Below are 21,836 nucleotides of genomic sequence, written 5' to 3'. Positions count from 1 at the left end.
TTATTTATTTATTTATTGAATTTATATTGACGCCTATTCGCCCATGGCAACTCAAGGTGGCTTACAGAATGTAAAACCATATTTAAAACAAAAAACAATTAAAACAACAAAAAGAATCAAATAAATTAATAAAGTACAATAGAACAAAATTTTGGGGAAAAATAAATACAAAATCACACCCCAACTCCCACCACCCCCCACCCCAGCAACAGCAGTTCATCCGAGCCATTTGATGGACTCCATCAAAAATAACTAAAGAAATCTGCATTAGCAGATAATGTGGAACTATGAAATGTAAAGCAAATATAATACAAAACAAGTGAAATGTGCACTGAGAACTGAAATATTCACACATATTTTGTTAAGTAGTACATTTTAGTCAGTAATAACCTGTATTTAGTCAGTGACCTGTATTATACACTTAGCTAAATCCTATTAAATTCAATAGGATTTCAGTAGGATTTCTCTATAGATTTGTGTAATATTTCTGCTGGCAAACAAAGTAATAAACATATCTATTTATCTGTATTAGTTTATGCTGCACAATATTTTACAAGAAAATGCTATAATATAATTCTAAATGTGTGCATAAACAGTCACTACTTGTGATAATGAAATAGAACATTAAATGAACAAAAGCTGATATAGTAAATGCTACTGCCAAAAATACATACATGCATGGTTCTTGAAATCCAATTCTTGAAATATCCAGTTAGTTAATATTACTACCAGGAACTGGTAGAAGATCTACTCTCATCTTTCATATACCAAACTACCTCATATTAGCTAGCATTTAACAATATATGCATATATAAAGCTCTGCCCTCTCTCTTACCAGTGCAAAGAAACAAAATAGTAAAGGTGTGATGCTAAGCAGTTTATTTAATGTTGCATATACTTTTTATAGTTATCCTTTAAGTCTGTTAATATATGGTTTAAACACTGGTAAATGATGAAGTAAATGAAAAATTAATCCTGGCTGCTGGGAATGAAGTATAGTTTAATTTATCCCTAGGTTCATTACAGTGGGATTTAATATAGAATTCTTACGTCAAGATGAAATAGGAAGACAGGTGTCTCTGGAACAAAGCATGAAGTCATCAACAAAATAATATTCCAGTGCCAAACTTGAGAGTTAATCAAAGGAACATGCATGTTTTTATGTATCTGGCAGAATATTACCTTCTTTCTGCTGACTTTGGACAATTGCTGCTACTGCTGACCCACTGTTTTTATTGAAGCCTGCAGACTCCTCTTCCCTTTTCTACCCAGTTTCAATATGGGAATTCCTGCCACTTGCAAACTAGTTGCCACATGCTCCAAATGACAAGGAGAAGGGATAACAATTTTGTGAAGGTGGAGGACTCATGTCCTAATCATCAACTGAGAAAGAATGTAACTCCTGCACTCAGATGATAGTAATAATGCAGCTCTCTGAACATAGTGGAATCATGCAGAGATTGAATTTGTGAACTCCTTTCCATATACCAGAAGGAGTTGGTTTTTCATATGTATTTAAGTGACTCTTAGAAAATTCTGGACAAAGATTTTAGGTTTGAATGCAGAGTTCAAATTCAGGTCACACCACCTGGCCCAGGTATTTTGCCAGGCATGGCTTCCCAAGTAAGGAATTGGGGAGAGACAGAGACAAAAATCTGTCCAGGAACAGATTATTTTATCTTGCCCACGTATACTTAAGCTCACTTAACAGTGAAACAAGAATATAAACATTAGTGAAATTTCAGCATCATTCAGTCATTAGGGGTGGCAAATTATAATTTAAAAGCAGAGCAAAGTGACTTAAATGTACAATGCATACAAGTTTTCTGAATACTTTATGAATGCTAGCAGGTTAGCGAAAGTTTGACACCACAGCAATCATCAGCTGTTCATATGTTCTAAAACAACAATTTTACAATGTACATTTTGATTTCTCACTGTCTTTCCTAAGGGTTCATTTTCTATTATGTGGAATATATCAGATAATCTTCATGATGAAGAAAGCAGTATAAGTTTCCTTTTCCCCTTAATGTTGCTTTGATTACTTCTAAACCAGTGTTTCTCAACCATTGCAGGCTGGGGAATTTTGAAAGCATTAGTCATCTTAAAGTTGCTGAGGTTGAGAGATACTGTTCTAGACTAAAGTAATCCAGCTATTGAAAATAACAAATAATAAAATTTAAAAATTCCCTTTTGAAAGTAAAATATATTTTGAAATCTATCCTTATATAAACAGATAAATATAGGGACACCATCTTATCTATAGAAACATTTAAAGAATAATACTCATTTAGCTTACACTATGAACCTTACCCAGAGTTCCACAAGGCTTGTTTTTATATGTGCAGATGTCATATCTGTAAAGAATAAAAATAGATATATTTATAAGAGATTCCTCTTAGCAGTGCTGTTTTTAATATTGATCACATTACCATAGTGAAATTCCGATTGCCAGACTACAATCACTATAATTATATGCAGCCAGCTGGAGTGTCAGCCCTACAATCTTGTATAAACTACAAGCTGCAGTATGGTCATAGCCTCTGGTCTCAAGCCATAGAGAGACCTTCCAGGAAGAAAAAGAGGTTAAAATGGACATTTCTCATTTCTGGCCTTAAAAAACAACTTATCATTTTGTTAGGAAGTTATAGCCATATATCTGCAAAATATTAGTATTTCAACAAGAAAAACAATCATTATTCTAAATCTATTACACCTGTTCTTTCCTAAATATTTTAGAATACTGAGTGGTAATGTTTTATCTTACTATTTCACATTTTGCTTACTTTTTAATGTATGTATTATCTAAAGCAGCACCTTATTAAATAATACCTTAAAGAGATAATGACTGGCTCCTGATTAGTATGATTCATGGGTAACAGAATATCGGTGAACCCCCTATAGTACCAGCTCATCTCCCCCTTCCTTTTATTTTAAAATATATCATATACATATAATATGGAGATTAAATATTTTAACACAAAATCATTTTTAATTTTAATAAATAACATATAGAACAAATACTATAAACATTAACTATGTATTTAATATATATGTTAAATATATTAACTATGTATTTAATATATGTATTAATATATTAATATATCAAACTATATTCAATTAATGTAGTTCAAATGTTAATATGGGTTAACATTAATAGTACAATAATACTACATTGATTAATGTAGTTGAAATGTTAGTAAGGGTTTACAAATGCAGAAATGCTTGATATAGTATTTAGTGAAAGAGATAATGAACTCAAGTAAATATGACAGAGGACTGTTGAATTTGCATGGAAATGATAGGAGAAATTTAAAAAATTATGATTGGGAAACAGGTATTCCATCTCAGAAATAAAAGAAAGTTTTTTACTGGTTTTTTTTTCAGATTCACCCTTTACTGTTATAAAAATCAATAGAAATTATATGAAACTGATGAAGAACAACACATTAAATAAAATAACAAATTGAGCAATATTTTACAGCTGAGGTTTTTATATGGGAGTTGAGAATCCAATCCAACTTCAGCTCATTCTGACCTGTTACATTCAGGCTGTTTGTTACGTGTTTGTGAATTGGTCCTACTACCTACCAAATCATAGTTAACAGGGGTGAACAAAACACCCCCAGTTTGAAAGATTCTGACCTTAATTTCATTATTATCAGTATTTCCAGCTTGAAGACAGATGAAGGTATTTTATTTTACACTTTTAGAGCAATGTTGCACAATATCAGCAACTTTAATGTGTGGACTTCAATTCTCAGAATTCCCCAGCCAACATGCTGGCCGGGGAATTCTGATAGTTGAAGTTCAAATATCTTAAAGTTGCTGAGGTTAAGAAACACTAATTTAAAGTATTGCACCATCCTCTTTCCTGGTTTTAATTTTAATTTAAAAAATAAATGAAACTTTTAGCCCTAAGTTTTCCCAATTTAAGCCAGGATGCTCTAAAACAGATTACAATTCTAAACAAACTGAACATTCAGTAATTAAAATGCATAATACTAAAATCAGAAAACAGTAGCATACCTCATATAATCAAACTATTTATAACAATAGATATATTTTAAATCAATATATTAAACAATTATTAAAAGCATTATTACATAAAAAGATTATTAAATAAAAACATGTTTACCTAGTATCAAAAACAAAAAAAAACCAACATAATTGGTATCAGGCTTTTCCCTGCCTGGAAGGGCATTGCCCCCCCACCCTCAAAAAAAACTTCCCACTGATACCTCTTCCAGTTTGGGTTTCTTCAGCGACAGACCGAAATCCGTAATCGTGCGCGGTTTTGATCTGTGCTCGCCGCTGGAGCGCCCTGATCCTTTGGATTTGGGGCTGAAGCCACCCCGTAGAGGTGGTGAAGAGGGGAGAGATTGCTAGCCAAGTGGAGCCGCATCTCTCCTCCTTGGCTGGTCTAAACTCCCCTTCCCGAAGGAGGTTGCAGCAGTGATCAGAAATGGCCATCTCAAAGAAGAACCCGACTGGATAAGATTATGCAGGAGGAAGACAAAGAGGAAAGCAGGACAGACCGGGCTAAACAACAGAGAACATCTAAGCAAGGTACCCTGAATCTAAAAGTGCACTAATTGGAGTGTGACGCCTTTAACTCTTTCCCCTAAATTTATAACAGTTAGCATATTACATAACTTCCATTGGGATTCTGTTTGGTACATTCTAAAATTACACATTATTTTTTTAAAAAAGAAAAATTTATAAGTATGTAATATAATTAAAACAATCCATGTCAATTTGAATCTAATCATTAATATTAATATTCATTTAAATCTTAAACATTTTACACATTATTTTTCAATTGAATATCATACTTTTATGGGAACACTTGTACTTTCCATAGTTATTTCCCCCTCCCCACACTTCACATCACTTATATTTTAAATCATTGTATCATTAAAATGCTCCCATTTCCTCCTACTTCAATTTCTCTCATTTATTTCATTGCCTTCCTTTTATTCACAAAAATATCACTAAGTTACACTAAATATTTTATCCCATTTTTTAATCACATGTTGTTTCCAATTTTCTAACATTATTTCTAAGTACAATATAACAATACACTTTTATGTACCTGCAGAATCCCTTTTTCAATTAAATTTTACCCATTATCTCTAAATGAATCTTGTTTCTTTACATCTTGCTCCCCACCATTGAGTCTTCTCATCCCTTCCTTCCTCCCTTGCTTCTTCTTCTCCCTGCCCTTTTTACCCCTTTGTCTCTCCACCTCCCTTTTCTTCTTCTGCATTCCCCCTTTCTGTTGTTTTCTCACATTATATCCACTTTTCACCTTATTTTTCTCTTTTTTGGTTGTTTCTTTAAATCTTAAAGTCCCCTTTTTCTTTTCCTCCTTCTCCCTTTCTTCCCCAAATAAAGTTACTTGTTCATCAAAGATGGCTTCTTCTTTATGCCAATCATCTTGTTGCGCAGTCAGTTTCTCATAGGTGCAAATTGCCATTTCTAAGAATTGAAAGAGTGCCAAGAGAGTCTTTCCCTTCTTGTTCTTCTTCATTGTATTTTTTGTATTCAATTTTCAATTCATCCACAAGTGATGCCATTGTAGAAAGGAAATTTTTTTCCAAAACAACCACCCAAGTGTTTTTAGTCCTTCAGAAATAATTTCCAAAAGTCCCAAAGTCACCAAACAGTCCAAATAAGCTGTTTCTTTTAGCTGTTTCTTCTTTCTTCACTTTCTCTTTCTGGGGTTACTGTTTAGTTGCAAAGTCCAGTTAAAATGTATCTTTTAGAAGTTTTGTAGTATTTAATGATTCTTTAAAATTCTAGGCAATCTCCTCCTTACTTCCAAATCCTGCTCCAATTCTTTTCCTTTCCCTTCCCACTTACAGCAAAAAAAAAATTTTTTTTAAATGTTCAGAAATTCTTATTATCCTTTAGCATTTAATTATCCAGTTTACCTGTTAATGCCAAAGCGGGTTTTTCCGATTTCTCATGCATTTCTGTTCGCTGTCAACGTTAGGAAGGAGAGTGGAAAAAAAAAAAGAACTTTCCCTTTTAACTTCCATTCGCTGCTTGTAAATCAATGTGAACAATGTATTTTTTGCAGATTTCAGGTTCCAGGATATCTTCGCTGTTACTTTGTCCCAGTCAGCAAAAGAACTTTCACTTCTTCTTGTTTCCCCCTGCACTTTCTTTTCCGGCTGAGCGCTTCTATGTGGCAGCCATTTCTGACCGCCACTCAGCTGCCTTCGGAAAAGGGGGTTTAGCCAGCTAGGGAAGAGAGGTGCGATTTCTCTCAACCCTGTCAGATCCCCCCTATCTTCACCACCTTCTACGGAGGTGGCTAGCCCTGAAGCCAGGTGGCTCAGAGCACTCCAGCAGCTAGTACAGGCAGAAACCGTGCAGGATCACGGATTCCTGCCTGCCCTGAAGCGCTGCAGACCGGAACTCCTGTAATTGTTTCTAAAGATTGATAAAATATTGAAAAGAAATGTGAAAGATTTATAAGGAAATTTAAACCAGTTACTAGAATAAATTTGAATAATTATTTTGCTTATTAATAGTAAATAACGTAAATAAGTATATAAGTAATAACTTAAATAAGATAAAACTGTATGATTATCCAATGGTATGCTTATTAACAGTTAAGTAATAATGAAGAAGGGAGGGAAATATTTCAACTGTTCTCAAAGATTGATAAATATTGAAAAGAACCGTGAAAGATTTACAAGGCTTATACCAGTACTAGAATGAGTTTGAATAACTATTTTGCTCACTAATGTTTATATATATATATTGTTTTTGCTATGTTTTTAGTTCTTAATTTTTTTTTTTTACATTTTTAGGGGAAGTACCAAGCAGAGTCTGAATGATGAGATTTACATTATATAAAATAGATATTAGAAATTTTAATGTTATAATTTTAGAATGCATAAATTTAATGTTTAATGAAATTTTATATGATAATAACAATAAGACTTAAAGGTATTGCACTCTGACTGGCAATCATAGAGGGAATTTTGCTTTTTAAGAATGTTGGAAGAGAGCATAATGAAATTGTAAACAAGACAGACGAAAGTATAAGTATAATAAATAAAAAGATATAGAAATTTAGGTAAAAGAAATACAATTAAATAAGAAGAAAATGAGATAATCATAAAAGAAAATTAAGAGAAGTAAAGGGAGAAATAGTGAGAAGTTGGAAAAAGAGTAATAAGATATGAATACATAAGATGAATATGTATATGAAATTGTGTCTGTATGGAAATGTGATAACCCGGAACCATGCTGTACTCAAATAAGATGTTTTATTTGTTTTGTTAAAACTCAATAAAACTTTATTTAAAAAAAAAACTTCTCACTGAAAAGACGCAAGTTCAGTCACAAAAGGCTTTATAGAGTAAAGCTAACCTGAACTGCGACCAGAAACAAATCAAGAACCAGGAAAGACTGGCAGTTCATAATGTCATATTTCAGTCAATACTATCATTTTATACTTTCCGAATCCTTCTCTAGTACAGTTACACATATAACTCAAGAAATACATCATGCATTACTGTAACAAAGATTATATTTATCTAGATAGGACTATAAGTGGTAGATCTGTCAACCTACGCTTGTAAAAGGTGCTTAATATTACAGACGACACTGATACTTATACTGACAAAGATGATTTTAGACTGTTCCAAGGTGCAAACTTAATTATTTAGAGAAATTGTTTCCATTTCCAAAAACAAAAGAAAGTTGAACACTACCCACATTGGTAGATGAATCATCCACTAACAGCACCTTTATCTTGTCCTGATTAAATGACAGTTTGTTGGCCATCATCAATCCGTTAGTATGGCCATGTACTGATTCAGTATTTTCCCTTATGACAGAAAGGAAAGACTGAGATATTGTCATCAGCTCACTTCTTCAGTTCAAATCCCCAAAAGACCTCACTTAACAATGTTGTGTAAATGTTAAACATGGGGACATAAAAGAACCCTATATTGTAACACCTTAGACTTGAGCAGAAACCTTCTGTCAACATTTGCCCAGGAATGAATGAGCAGAACCACAACCAAGGTGTTCCACCCATATTTAACTCAGATCATTTATCCACCAGGATGGCATGGTATTGAAAGTTAATGAAACCACCAAGAAAATCAACATGATACATTCCCTGATTTTCTTCAGGCAAACACAAAGGCATTTTAGTACCAAAACTAGACATGTAAAAAGAAATACATAGTCTCCTGGACCCAGGTGAACACTCCCATCTCACTAGAGTGAATAAGGCATGGGGGAGAAGGATGAAATCACTGGGAAGTTGGCTACAGTCTATCAAGCACAATGATCCTATCTTCGTTTTAAATTCCTTCAAGTCAGTTAATCAGTAAGGACAGATTCCATCTCTTTTATCACCAAATGAAAGTAGCTAAGATAGGAGGTGAAGATAAATGATATCCATCTTGTTGTCCATATATATTCTGACTGCTCTTCTTTCTTTTGGAAGAGGTTAAAAATGTACAACTACATTCACTATGCAATTGATACACATTATAGATGTTAATTATTATTTTGTGTTTTCAAATAACAAATGCAAAAAGTGTGTTAGTTTTCTTGATGATTTATTCTTCTGTAGAGAAGTATATTTTTCATTTTCCTACATTGTTCTTGGACCATGCTGAACTGAATGTCTTGCTCTTGCTTGCTACATTCCAAGCTTCAGTGCTATGATTCTGTGCATATCTATATGTTCTGGTAAATTGGGATGCAAAAAGCTTAATCGTTTTTTACTTTTTTGGTAAGAATGTAAAACAGTTTAATTTGTTTATATAATGTTCTTTGTAATTGTAAGAACCGTGTGGCAGGTAGTAGTTAGACCAGATTAAAACCCTACTTACTTTTATAGCCTTGCAATGAGAAATGAAGGAATCAATATTTCGTTTTTGAGTTCTTACTACTTCTATAAATGCATAGGTAGCAATGTATGTTACTTGTTTGGAGTATATTATTCAGGAATAATTCACTGGAAACTGTCTGACAAATATATAGTTATGGATATGGTGGAGTGGATATAGTAAAAATAAAAAATTGGTTAAAATGCCTATTGACACTCTTTCTCACACAAGCAATAAACAAGTTCATAAAGGTAGCATTTATGCGATGATAGCCTAGCATGCATGTCATTATTTTGGAATTATCATGGTTTGCTACTGTTAGTGATTGGAGGCAAACCCCCAAAACAGAATGTGCAGCAGCAGTCAAGCCAGGCAGCCAAATGAGAGAGGAAGGGCCCTAGAGTTTACACACACTGATGACAAACACTGTTTTTGTAGTTTAAATAGTTGTTTAATCCAATTAGAGTTTAAACATTGTCAATCAGTCCATATGTCATTCACAAATATATCCATTCAGTAACTTAGTCCATTCACTAGTCAGTTCTATATCCTTATCTGCTTGTAAAGATATCTTCTCCTCTGATACCTTTCCTTTTGAAGACAACGCTGAGTATTCACAGGATATCAGCACATCAATGAAATAGTCCTTTCGTTCAGGTATTCAAACAGTTGTAGCAAACAGTAGCAAACAAACAGTAGCAAGCAGACAAAACAAGCAGAGAGAGGTTACGTTTCTCTTACTGCCTTTTATTGCCGTTTGTAACCGCAACCTTAATTAGTTAATTACAAGCAGTTTGGTGCTTAAAGCTACAAGTTACAAACACCCAAACCTTGGTTTTATATATTTATTCACCCAAACTTAGTTGGTGTATCAATGTCATACCCAACATTCTCCCCTTTTGGGTGATATAAATATACAATACCCTTACAATCTAAAACCATACTTTACACAACTCTCTTGGTGCTTAATGGCACCTTGGGCTTTAGTAAAGTTATCAGCTATATTGTCCTCCAACATGCAGTACTCCAGCTGTATCATTTTACTCTTTACAGATTGTCTAACGTTTAAGTACCTTAAATCTGTATGCTTGCTCCTAGTTTTTACTGCAATATTTGTGGCCATTTGAATTGCTGCCTGATTATCTTCATGTACAATTATAGGATAATTTACAGTTAATCCCATGTCATTCATCATCTGCTTATACATGATTAATTCAGTACATAATAACGACAAACAGGAGAATTCTGCTTCCATAGTAGACAAACTTATATGCTGTTGTCTTATTGACTTCCAACCTATTAATATCTTACCCAGCATTATGGCTGTTCCTGAAGTCGACTTTCTTGTGTCTCTTTCTGATGCAAAACTAGCATCTGCATAAGCACTCAGTATTAGATCACCTTTTGGTTCTAGATACAGTGCATGGTGTAATGTTCCTTTAAGATACCTTAAAATTCTCTTTAATGCCTTCCAATGACATTGAAGTGGATCATTATTATGTCGTGCCAGTTGATTAACACCATAAGCAATATCTGGCCTTGACCAATTGCTAATGTATGATAAGCTACCAATCAAAGATTGATATATTACCTTATCAAACTTGGGACTTTGAGTATCCATTTTGCAAATATCCTGACTCATTGGAGTCTTTGCAGTCTTACAAAGTTCCATCTTATAATCTATTAGCAATTTAGATATCTTATCCTCCTGAGATATCTTAAAACCTTTCTGTGTTTTCAGTATATTCACACCTAGATATTTCTTTATCTCCCCTAATTGCTTGATTTTTATTTTCTTAGCTAATGATGCTATTATTTTGTTGGCTTCATCATTAGTTTCTGTAATCAAAGCAATATCATCTGTAAATAATAGTAATAATGATATTTTCCCATTTGTCTCCCTTTTAAATAGACATGGATCGGCTAAACCAGCTTTAAACCCTATATTGTTTAGTTCCTTTACAATATACTGGTTCCATTCATAGCCTGATTGTTTAAGACCATAGAGGCTCTTTTTTAACAACCAATAATCATTATTATTTTCACCTTTAAATCCAATAGGTTTTTTCATGTATACAGTATGTCTTAGTGGAGCGTGCAAGTAAGCAGTTTCTACATCTAGATGGTTGACTATATATTTCTTACTTGCTGCCTACACTAAAGCTGCCCTTAATGTTGCTGCTTTAAGGCTAGGTGTAAATACCTCGCCATAGTCATTGGCATTTTGTCTAAAACCTTGGGCTACTAATCGTGCCTTATAGATTATATTACCATCTTTTTCAGTTTTTAACTTAAAAATCCATTTGCAGCCAATGGGTTTTATATCAACAGGTAATCTCGCATTTTCATATACTTTCATATCCTTTAAGGATTTCAATTCCTTATTCATTGCTGCATACCAACTTTCCTTATCTTTAGTAGGATACATGTTTATTTCATCTACAGTATATGGAACTTTATTAATCTGGCACACTGTGTTAGCCTGGTATCTATCAGGCGGTCTAGATATTCGTGTAGTTCTTCTGGGAATTGCTGGGCTAGTATGAGGACTTTTTTGAATTACTACCTGTTCATGTTCCTCAGCTTGCTCAACTATTGGTACTATTTCTTCCTTTATGGGCTCTATCTCTGCCTGTATTTGTCTCTTTACTTTATTCTTAAAGTTACAGGGATAATTAATGGGATTTCTATAGGATTCAATAATTACTTCTTTATTGTTATCCTGTTCTAACTTATCCCATCCTACGTGCTCTAGAAACTGGGCATTGGCACTACATAACACCTTAGATGTGCCCTTCTCCCAAAATCTATATGCCCTATGGTTTGCTTGGTAACCAACGAAGAATAATTGTTTAGCTCTGTGTTGCCCTTTACGCCTGAGTTGTGTAGGGATATGCACCCATGCTGGTGCACCAAATGTGTGCAGGTAACTCAGATCAGGCTTCCTGCCATGCCACATGGTGAATGGTATTTCACCAGTAGTTGTATTAACAACGTTGTTCAATATGTTATTAGCACACATTGTGGCCTCCCCCCACAAAGAATCAGGTAATCCAGAATCAGTTAACATTGTTCTAACCATTGCCTGTAGTGTTTGGCCTCTTCTCTCAATAAATGCGTTGTGTTGTGGTCTGTATGGTGCAGATTTCTTGTGCTCTATTCCAGCTACCTTTAATCTATTCTGGAATTTGCTGTTGACAAATTCCATACATTATCTGTCACCAGGGTTATCAGTTGCCGCTTAGTCTTTCTTTCTGCAAATTTTAACCAGTTGAAGAAATGTTGATATGTTTCAGTTTTGCTTTTCATTAGGTAGCAAAACCCATATCTAGAATAATGGTCCATAATGCTCAGTATATATTGAGCACCCCCATACTGGGTTTCTTTGGACCTATAATGTCTGCAAATACTACTTCTAAAGGTTCTTTAGTTTTGAAACCATTTAGCCTATTTGCAGGCAATATTTTACTCTTATCTTCACAGCAGACATTACAACGCAAATATTTATCACAAGGTTTTAACCTTATTCCATCAGATAACTCTACTGTACATTTTAGCATTTTAAAATTTACATGCCCCAAACGCCTATGCAATAAATGGATACATTCATTATGAGGCTTTATATTGTTAAATACAGTCTGTGCCTCCCCTTTCTTACTATCATGTAATACATACAATGTTCCATTTAAAGCTGCAGTTACCCTTTTGTTATCTTTCTCAATTATGCAATTATTATCCTTAAATGTAATTACATAACCTAGTTTGTCTAATACCCTTACAGAAAGCAAGTTCACCTTTAACTGTGGTACATACAACATTTTTATATCCTGGTTTAAAAATGGACAGTATGCAATACCTTCTCCCTTGGCCTTGAGGTTCCAGCCATTAGCAAGTGATATATGTTGAGAGCTTGTAGACAGTTTTATAAATTTTTTCTTATCTCTCGTGATGCAGTGGGATGCACCACTGTCCACCACCCATAAATCATTCTTCACATCACAGTTGCTAAACGTGGCTAGTTCAAAAAATTTCTTTGGCTTTTTTACATTCTGGTTTTTTTCTTTTCTGCAGAATCTTGCCAAATGTCCTCTGCCTCCACAATTAAAACACCTTTTAATTGTGTATGCCGTCGAAGATAAATTCTCTTCTTCCGGGTGCTTTAATTTACTTAGTTGGTTTCTTTCAAGCTTTGAAGATAATTTCTCTTCTTTATTAGGTTTATCTTCTCTCAGCTGGTCACGTTCACACCTTCTTCTGGCTTCTTCTAATAGCCTGCCGGTAATCTCGGTTAATGATAAACTATCTTTTGGCAATACTTCTAAAGCAGTCACATAATCATCATAGCTTTGATCTAATGAAGACAGTATGATGTATACTTGTTGCAACTCATTAAATATAAGCTCTTTTTCTTGTAATTCCTGAAAAATGCTCTTCATACAATTTAAATGAGTTAACATGTCTCCATTCTTCTGAAGATGTGTTTGAAATAGTTTGCGTGTAAGATATATATTAGCTCCTACACTGTCCCGAACATATATCTTCCTGAGGTTCTCCCAGCAGTTTGCAGCATTTTCCTCTCCACAGATATGGATAAATTGCTGGTCAGAGAGAGTCAGTCCTATGATGCATAAAGCCTGCTCATTCTTTCATTTATAGTCTTGTATCTTTTTGTCATCCTCTTCAACATTAGGATCTAAGTTAGTCACATCTGGTGGGTTTGTTATTATGTCCCACAAACCTTCTCTTCGTAGAAGTAAACTACATTTCATTGACCATGAAACATAGTTCGTTCCATCTAGTCTGGATATCATGGACAGATTTGGCAAATTTACTTGTGCCATTGCTCTTCAGATATGTAGCTATTTAAAAACTACTGAAAAAAAAACAGTTTGTTTTTACAGTAATGTGCAACTCACACCAACTCTCACTGCTATATCCTCGTTAGTTAGACTGTGCGCACTGGGCCCATAACCAATGTTAGTGATTGGGGGCAAACCCCCAAAACAGAATGCGCAGCAGCAGTCAAGCCAGGCAGCCAAATGAGAGAGGAAGGGCCCTAGAGTTTACACACACTGATGACAAACACTGTTTTTGTAGTTTAAATAGTTGTTTAATCCAATTAGAGTTTAAACATTGTCAATCAGTCCATATGTCATTCACAAATATATCCATTCAGTAACTTAGTCCATTCACTAGTCAGTTCTATATCCTTATCTGCTTGTAAAGATATCTTCTCCTCTGATACCTTTCCTTTTGAAGACAACGCTGAGTATTCACAGGATATCAGCACATCAATGAAATAGTCCTTTCGTTCAGGTATTCAAACAGTTGTAGCAAACAGTAGCAAACAAACAGTAGCAAGCAGACAAAACAAGCAGAGAGAGGTTACGTTTCTCTTACTGCCTTTTATTGCCGTTTGTAACCGCAACCTTAATTAGTTAATTACAAGCAGTTTGGTGCTTAAAGCTACAAGTTACAAACACCCAAACCTTGGTTTTATATATTTATTCACCCAAACTTAGTTGGTGTATCAATGTTATACCCAACAGCTACAATGTCATGTGTATAGAATCAGTGCATCCTAGTCTACAAAGAACCATTAGAACAACTTGCATTTAGTTCAGGACAAAAATGTACTTGTATTAATTAGTTAATTCATTCTAAAACTGAGAATAGGTCTGTTTTAAGGAAATGATTTCAAATGTTAAAAATTAAAATAATAGTTCTATGTTTTAAAAAGAGCCAAGATATGTCTGTGTTAACTTAATTTATTTTGGAAGATGCTTCTTGCAGCCAAAACCGTACCTATTAATCCAATCAAAATACAGAATCTTAATTGTAAGTTCTAAAGCTGCTGGATTTTCAAATAAGTTTCATTTATTATGATTCCTTGTTGCTAAGTCTTGTCATTGCTGCAGAATATATGGAGATTTATAGCAGTAGAAAGCTTTAAAATCTTAACAGCCTATGAATTACAGGATATAGTTCATGAGATATAATGGGTGGTTGTTAAATTGAGATAGAACTATTCTGGGGAGTGGAGATGGGTGGACATAGAAATGTTTGTTTTTCCTTCCTGTATGAGACCATAATAAAATACCAGAGAAGCATTAGGGGAAAATCCTTTAAAAAGCATTGCATTTTACATTTGTTACATATGCTGCGTCACCTGTAAAGTCATGGAATCAATTATTAACCAATCCATCATCTTCCACTTAGAGACAAACAACCTACTCTCCAATTAACAATTTGGTTTCAGAAAAAAACTATCCTGTAATCTGCAACTCTTAACACTGCAAAAACATATGGACTACACAACTCGATCAGGGCAAAACAATAGACGCAATCTACACAGACTTCTGTAAAGCCTTTGATTCAGTGGTACAAAAAAACTACTCCTAAAACTAAAACCTTACGGTATTTCTGGACAATTGCATAACTGGACAGAAGCATTCCTGTCAAACAGACAACAAATGGTCAAAATTGGGAGTGTCCTATCAAATTCTGTACCTGTCAAAAGTGGTGTTGGCAGTGTTCTAGGACCAACTCTCTTCATACTCTACATAAATGATCCCTATATCTATATGTTCTGGTAAATCGGGATGCAAAAAGCTTAATTGTTTTTTACTTTTTTGGTAAGAATGTAAAACAATTTAATTTGTTTATATAATATAAGAACCGTGTGGTAGGTAGTATCATATTAAGAGCAACTGCATACTTTTTGCTGATGATGTAAAGCTGTTCAATACCACAGACAATACTGCTACCCTTCAAAAAGATCTTGACTATGTATCAGAATGGTCAAAAAAATGGCAACTTCAAATCTCAACAAATAAATGCTCTGTCTTACATATTGGCAAAAAAAATCAGAAAATAAAATACAAGCTGAATTGTCAAGATCTTGTTGACGATCCAAGCTCTATAAAGGACCTTGGAATACTCACCTCTAATGATCTAAGTGCTAGAGCCCACTGTAACTACGTAGCCAAAAAGGTATTAAGAGTTGTTAACCTAATCCTATGTAGCTTTTTCTCTGATAATATCACACTACTAACTAGAGCATACAAAACATTTGCTAGACCAATACTCAAATACAGCTCATCAGTCTGGAATCTACATTACGTATCTGATATTAGCACAGTTGAGAAAGTCCAGAAATATTTCACAAGAAGAGTTCTCCACTCCTCTACTCATTGTAGAATACCTTATGCCACCAGACTTGAAATTCTAGACCTAGAAAACCTTGGATTATGCCATCTTCGATCTGATCTAAGTATGGTATATAAAATCATACATTGCAATGACTTACCTGTCAATGAATACTTTGGCTTCAACCATAACAACACAAGAGCACACAATAGATACAAACTCAAGGTTAACCGCACCACCCTTGATTGCAGGAAATACGACTTCAGCAACAGAGTGGCCAATGTCTGGAATACTCTACCTGACTCTGTGGTTTCTGCCCCAAACCCCAAAAACTTTAACCTTAAACTGTCTACTATTGACCTCACCCCTTTTCTAAGAGGTCTGTAGGGGGCGTGCATAAGCGCACCAACGTACCTACCATCCCTGTCCTATTGTTTCTTTTATTTTTCTTATATGTACCCATTTCATGTATTCATAACTATGTATATACTTATACCTATTATCTTGTTAGTGATTGACAAATAAAATAAAATAAATAAATAAATAAATAAACAAATAGTGGTACCTTGGTACTCAACTGCTTTGAAACTCATCTAATTTGGTACTCAATGCATTTTGACACAAAATTTTTGTGATTGTTTGTTTGGTTCTCAATGCACAAGCTAGAAGTTGTTAGTATTGGCTGCCTTGTGACTCACTACATTTTTCCTTATGGAAAAATTTTGTTTGGTACACATTGTTTTTGATATGAATCCCACCTCCTAAAATCCATTAACAATGAGTACCAAGGTATCACTGTACTCTACCTATTTCATGAAATATTTGATCAGTTTTGCTGAAGAATTCTTCAATGACATTTAGGCACATAAAAATTATAGATTACATTAAATTGTATACTATAGTGAAATACCATTTAACTCTATTTTAAAAATGACATGGCTTATGATATTAGTTTGTGAGCAGCTCATTTGATGAGTATCATTAAATGCAAGATACTTATTTTTCTCCAACAATAAATTCTATATATATGCATGCATGCATGCATGCATGCATGCATGCATGTATGTATGTATGTATGGCATTCAGCTTTGTTCGGGTATTTTCCCACGTCATTGTAGTTGTGCTTTTAAAGTTGTAGCAACATTTCGGCAGAATCTCATCTGCCATCATCAGGCTTCTGTATAGTGTTCATCTGTGAGTCAGACTTCCTGTTTATACAATTTCATAAAAAACTCCTTAGCAATTTCTTTCTTTTCTTGGGTCTGCGTGCTCAAGAAACATGATCAGTAAATTAAAAAGTTATCCTGAAATTCAAGAACTAAAGACCAAAGTCTTATTTCTCTCAGCAGTTAGCCATAAACCATGTGTACAAAGCAAAAGCTATCTTCCATTGATATATACCATGATCTAAAATTTGTTTGATAGATATATCTATAAGGTGATTCCAAAAAAGATAGAAGAATGCACATCTTTCAGAATTCCATGTACAGGAACTTATTAGGTTCCTGCTCTCAATTTGTTCTAAAATAAAATATCTAAAATACTTTTAAAACCATTAAACTTACAATTATATTATTTCATTTCATATGCAGTAGGCTTTATACTTTATCTATTACTGACAAAAATGTATGATCTATTACAGTGGTCGCCAACTGGTGGGCCGGGGACCACTGGTGGTCCATGAAAATTTTTTGGTGATCTGCAGAGAAATGCCCCTTCCAAAGCCCCGCCAAGCAATTAATCCAAGCTGCGCGGGAACACAAGGCTACACACCCACATGGCTCACCCACTCTCTGGCCCTCACCCTTCGGCCAAGCGCAAACCTTACTTTGAGTAGAGCCATACAAGCTGGAACTGAAAGGTAAGACCAACAGCAGGCAAGGGAAATCTACCCCAGCATGGCTTGCTGATGATGGTGGGAAAGTCGGTCCCATATTCCAGAGCTGCAGTAGTCACAGGACTGGCCCTTTGGTCATCCCAGAGCTGCTACTCCAACCAAGTGCACCGGCCTGCCATAGACTGGAGGAGCTGCTCCGGGATAACCAGAGGGCCAGTCTTGTGACTACTTCACCAATGTCAGCAAGCCACTGTCAGTCAAAATTCATATTAGTGGTCCGCAGGATTTAAAATTATGATTTTGGTGGTCCCTGAGATCCAAAAGGTTGGCAACCCCAGATCTATTATTATATATTGTATTACTATATCAATATAAGCAATATTTTCATCTTGATGTGATTACTAAAAATACTTATACTTTAGTATTTTTAAAAACACAAATAAATGAGAAACAGAAAATAGAAAAAAATCAGTGAATCGTACCTAGTTATAAGGACTGCATTATCATGGTGGGCAATTCCATTTTCCGGAATGGTGTTTCCATCACTTTGGTGAGAGAGAACGGATTTCTGCCACTTACAGAAGCTATCAAGGGACTTGTCTGCATGGTGATTTATCTCCAAGTTTGGCTGCAATACAACATGCATACCAGAAATGTTCCAAACAAGTTACTAGGGTCAGCGGTTAAGACTTCTGAAGTCTAAATATGATCTGTAATTAGAAGCAGTGATTTCTAGGAATAATTTCTTCTTGCCAATTTTTATCTCTGTTAAATCTGCCCAGCAGTATGTTTTGTGCATGCATCTTAAAGATTCAATTTCAAACTTCAAATTGATTTTGCCAAAAGTAAGGATTATAGAATTAGTCCAATGTTTATCTTTTCCTCCCTTAACAGCAAGGAAGGAAAAGTTATGCAGAGGAAAGTGCTATTTAGGAGGTTTTTACAATATCAAAATTGAAGAACAAAGAATAAGTTATAACAACACTTTAGAACTCCAGTCTTTTACTTACGTAATTTTCTTGATATTCAATTGAACTAATATTCAATTATTTAAATAATACTTTCCTAATCTCTCCAAATTTAAAATAATGTAGATGATAATGGTAAATGTTTATCATTAAACATTTTTTCCAAACAATATTTACACATATTTTATTACATTTAATTTGCATTACTTATATTTTAGACATTTGAATTTGCTTACCTGATCTTCTGTGAGGACAATTAAACGAGTCACTATAATATTCACAACGTTTCCTAGGCTGGAATCACGGTAAAGTTTGGCAACCTGACCTCCAGAAAAGAAGAAAAGACATAAAGTCAGACAAATAAAAACCTGTTAGTTTTGAAATATATCTGATGTATATTTAGTTTTTATTTTTAAAAATATTTTTAATTTTATCATAAGGCATAGGTAATACAGTATATTATTTGGGTATAGTGATACTTATCCAGTATAAACTGCAGATTATTAACACTCTAAGAATTAGATAACTTAAATCTTGAAAAATAAGGAAAATGTTTATATTAATATTAACTATGATACTCCCCCTGAAATGTTACATTCAGTTTTGAGATATCCTTTAAAGAATCCAATGCTGCTAAGAAATATTTATTTTCAGACAGTGTTCCATTTTACTTTTGCAAGAAAAGATAAATTTAGCTACAATAAATTGTGTTTCAATCACCTCCCATACAGATTGGTATAATGTGCTCTATATCTGGCTGCCCTTGAGAAAAGCAACTAATGTAAAATGATGGGCCTAAACTGCTTTCTCACATTTGCTTTGTTTACAACATTACAGTATATTGATGTCTTAACAGATGCTATGTACATATTCTAAACACAAATTAGTCCTTATATGAAAGAATGTATGGAGGATTAGGCTAGTGTGAGTTACAGGAATCCTCTCTAAAATTCTTTGCAATATACATCTGAACAGTTAAAAGCTACCAATCCAGAAAAAGATACATAATACTGAAGGAGTAAACTGAAACTGAACCACCACACAATTTGATTTTTAAATAACTACTTTAACAACATGCCTGAAAATGGTTTTACTTGATAAAAGCCCACAAAGGAGCAGAAGCACTAGCTCAGAGGTTCAAGCAGAATTGGGCAGGTGAAGCAATTTATACAGAGGTACAAGAGATAGTTGGCATCTGTGCAGTTTATCTAGTCCTCTCCAAGAGAAAAGTACTATGGCTATTTCCCTCCTAACTACCTAGAGTGAAGTACCCTATCAAGATGAAACAAACTGACTGGTGATATGGTCCCATGTAAACAAAAGAAACATCTGTTATAAACAGAAGAAGCAAATTTATTAATTATATGGAGACTTTTGCTACTGGAAAAGTAGATACCAGTGTGGTGGTTATAGCCTTTTAACGGAACTGGTACCAAATTTTTTTTTGGGGGGGTGGGGGGTAACAGTAAGGTCAACCCTTTCTGATTTAGTCATCCAATTAATAGATACTGCCCTGGGCACAGAACTAGAATATCACTGAGAGACAGTTTTCTCTAGTGATTAAGGTGCTGGCCTAGGAACTAGGAGATTATGACTTCTAATCCCACCTTGGGCCATGAAAAACCATCTGGGTGACTTTGGACTAGTCACTTTTTCTCAGCCCATTCCAACTTATAGGGTTGTCATTGTGTGAAAAATGGGAGGAAGAAGGAGTATTAGATATCTTCACTGCCTTGATTCAAATCAATCAATCAATCAGTAAAATAAAAATTGCCTAAAAATACCTATAATTACAGGTAGCTCTTGACTTAAAGACTGTAACGGAGCCTACTCATGACACCTGTAAGTTGCGATAGTTATAAAGAGGGTTAGCCATGTGACTCAATTTTATGAGCTTTGTTGAGTGGTTGTTAAATAAAAGCCATGGTCATTAAGCAAAAGCATGGTAACTTCCAATAGTCACTAAGTGACCAGTTGTAAGTTGAGAACTACCTTTATTGTATCTGAGGGGTCCTGGATGATCTCTGAGCTTGTTTTCTTGCAAATGTTTCAATACCATAACTAGGTAACATCATCAGTGCAAGTGTACTGATTGTTTATTGCATTTAAAATATTGCATTTGATGCATTGCTAGCACACGATTGATTCATATTTTATAGACATTTTTCCAAAGAAGTAAATAATATAACACCTTTACTAATAAATCCTTATATTTTAAATTTAACAACATTACAACCTATAATGTTGAAATAAGTTACATGAATATATAGAGGGATAAAACTTACAATATTCATAACACTCAAAATATAATGTTCAATATCTTTGCGCCCATGATATCCCACCATCATTTTGTCTGCTACTACCAGCGTCTCCACAAAACGTTCAGTGCTTATTGATCTCTTCAATCGATGATGATTGTTCAAAGTCTGATTAACTGGTAGAAGAGTTGGAAAAGCAACAGTATTGTTCAAACACCAAGGTTTACCACTTCTTGTGAGTTCTTCTAGGAATCAAAATAATGAGTAACATGACTGACTGCTCTTTTAATATATATTTATATATGTTAAACATATACATGTGTGTCTGTTTTTAAATTATTTTGTTCCAATTTCTTCAACAAACTGATATTTTATTTAGCATAGGAAAAAATTAAAAATTAAATCATAACAAATTATACAAATTAGAAATTTTAAAAATTAAAAACACTAAATAACCTGATTTGGTATAAAAATCTATACTTGTCATAACTATTCTCAAATATTTTATTATAAAAGGGGAAACAGTAAATATAAATGATGATGGTGCAATGGTTATAATATTCACTCTGCCCACAGCCAGGAGTTTGATCTTGACTGACTCAAGCCTTCCATCCTTCCAAGGTCAGTAAAATGAGGACCCAGATAGTTGGGTTGATATGCTGACATTTGTAAAATACTCAGGGAGTGCTGTAAAGCAGCATTCCCCAACCTTTTCAGATCTGCAGACCAGTGGAATGATGGCAGGGAGGGAGAGGGG

The 21,836-nt window shown here is 34.3% G+C and overlaps 1 protein-coding gene across 4 annotated transcripts in view; it reads right to left on the bottom strand.

Moving 5' to 3' along the window:
* Window positions 1-21,836, bottom strand: part of ADAMTS6 (ADAM metallopeptidase with thrombospondin type 1 motif 6) — a 144,811-nt gene that overhangs the window by 86,023 nt on the left and 36,952 nt on the right. For all 4 annotated transcript variants that reach the window (XM_026717231.2, XM_087927233.1, XM_087927234.1 and 1 more), the window contains 4 exons: window positions 21,107-21,324; window positions 19,058-19,141; window positions 18,336-18,481; window positions 2,314-2,357 (listed from right to left, as the gene is read on the bottom strand). In XM_026717231.2, the coding sequence (XP_026573016.2) occupies window positions 2,314-2,357; window positions 18,336-18,481; window positions 19,058-19,141; window positions 21,107-21,324 (492 nt within the window). The remainder of the gene's footprint in view (window positions 1-2,313; window positions 2,358-18,335; window positions 18,482-19,057; window positions 19,142-21,106; window positions 21,325-21,836) is intronic.

Source organism: Pseudonaja textilis, chromosome 2, assembly GCF_049901715.1.
Source record: "Pseudonaja textilis isolate UNSWEBS1 chromosome 2, rPseTex1.2, whole genome shotgun sequence".
Taxonomy (NCBI): Eukaryota; Metazoa; Chordata; class Lepidosauria; order Squamata; family Elapidae; genus Pseudonaja; species Pseudonaja textilis.
Note: the sequence above shows the minus strand (reverse complement) of the source record. Positions and strands in the feature narration are given on the sequence as shown.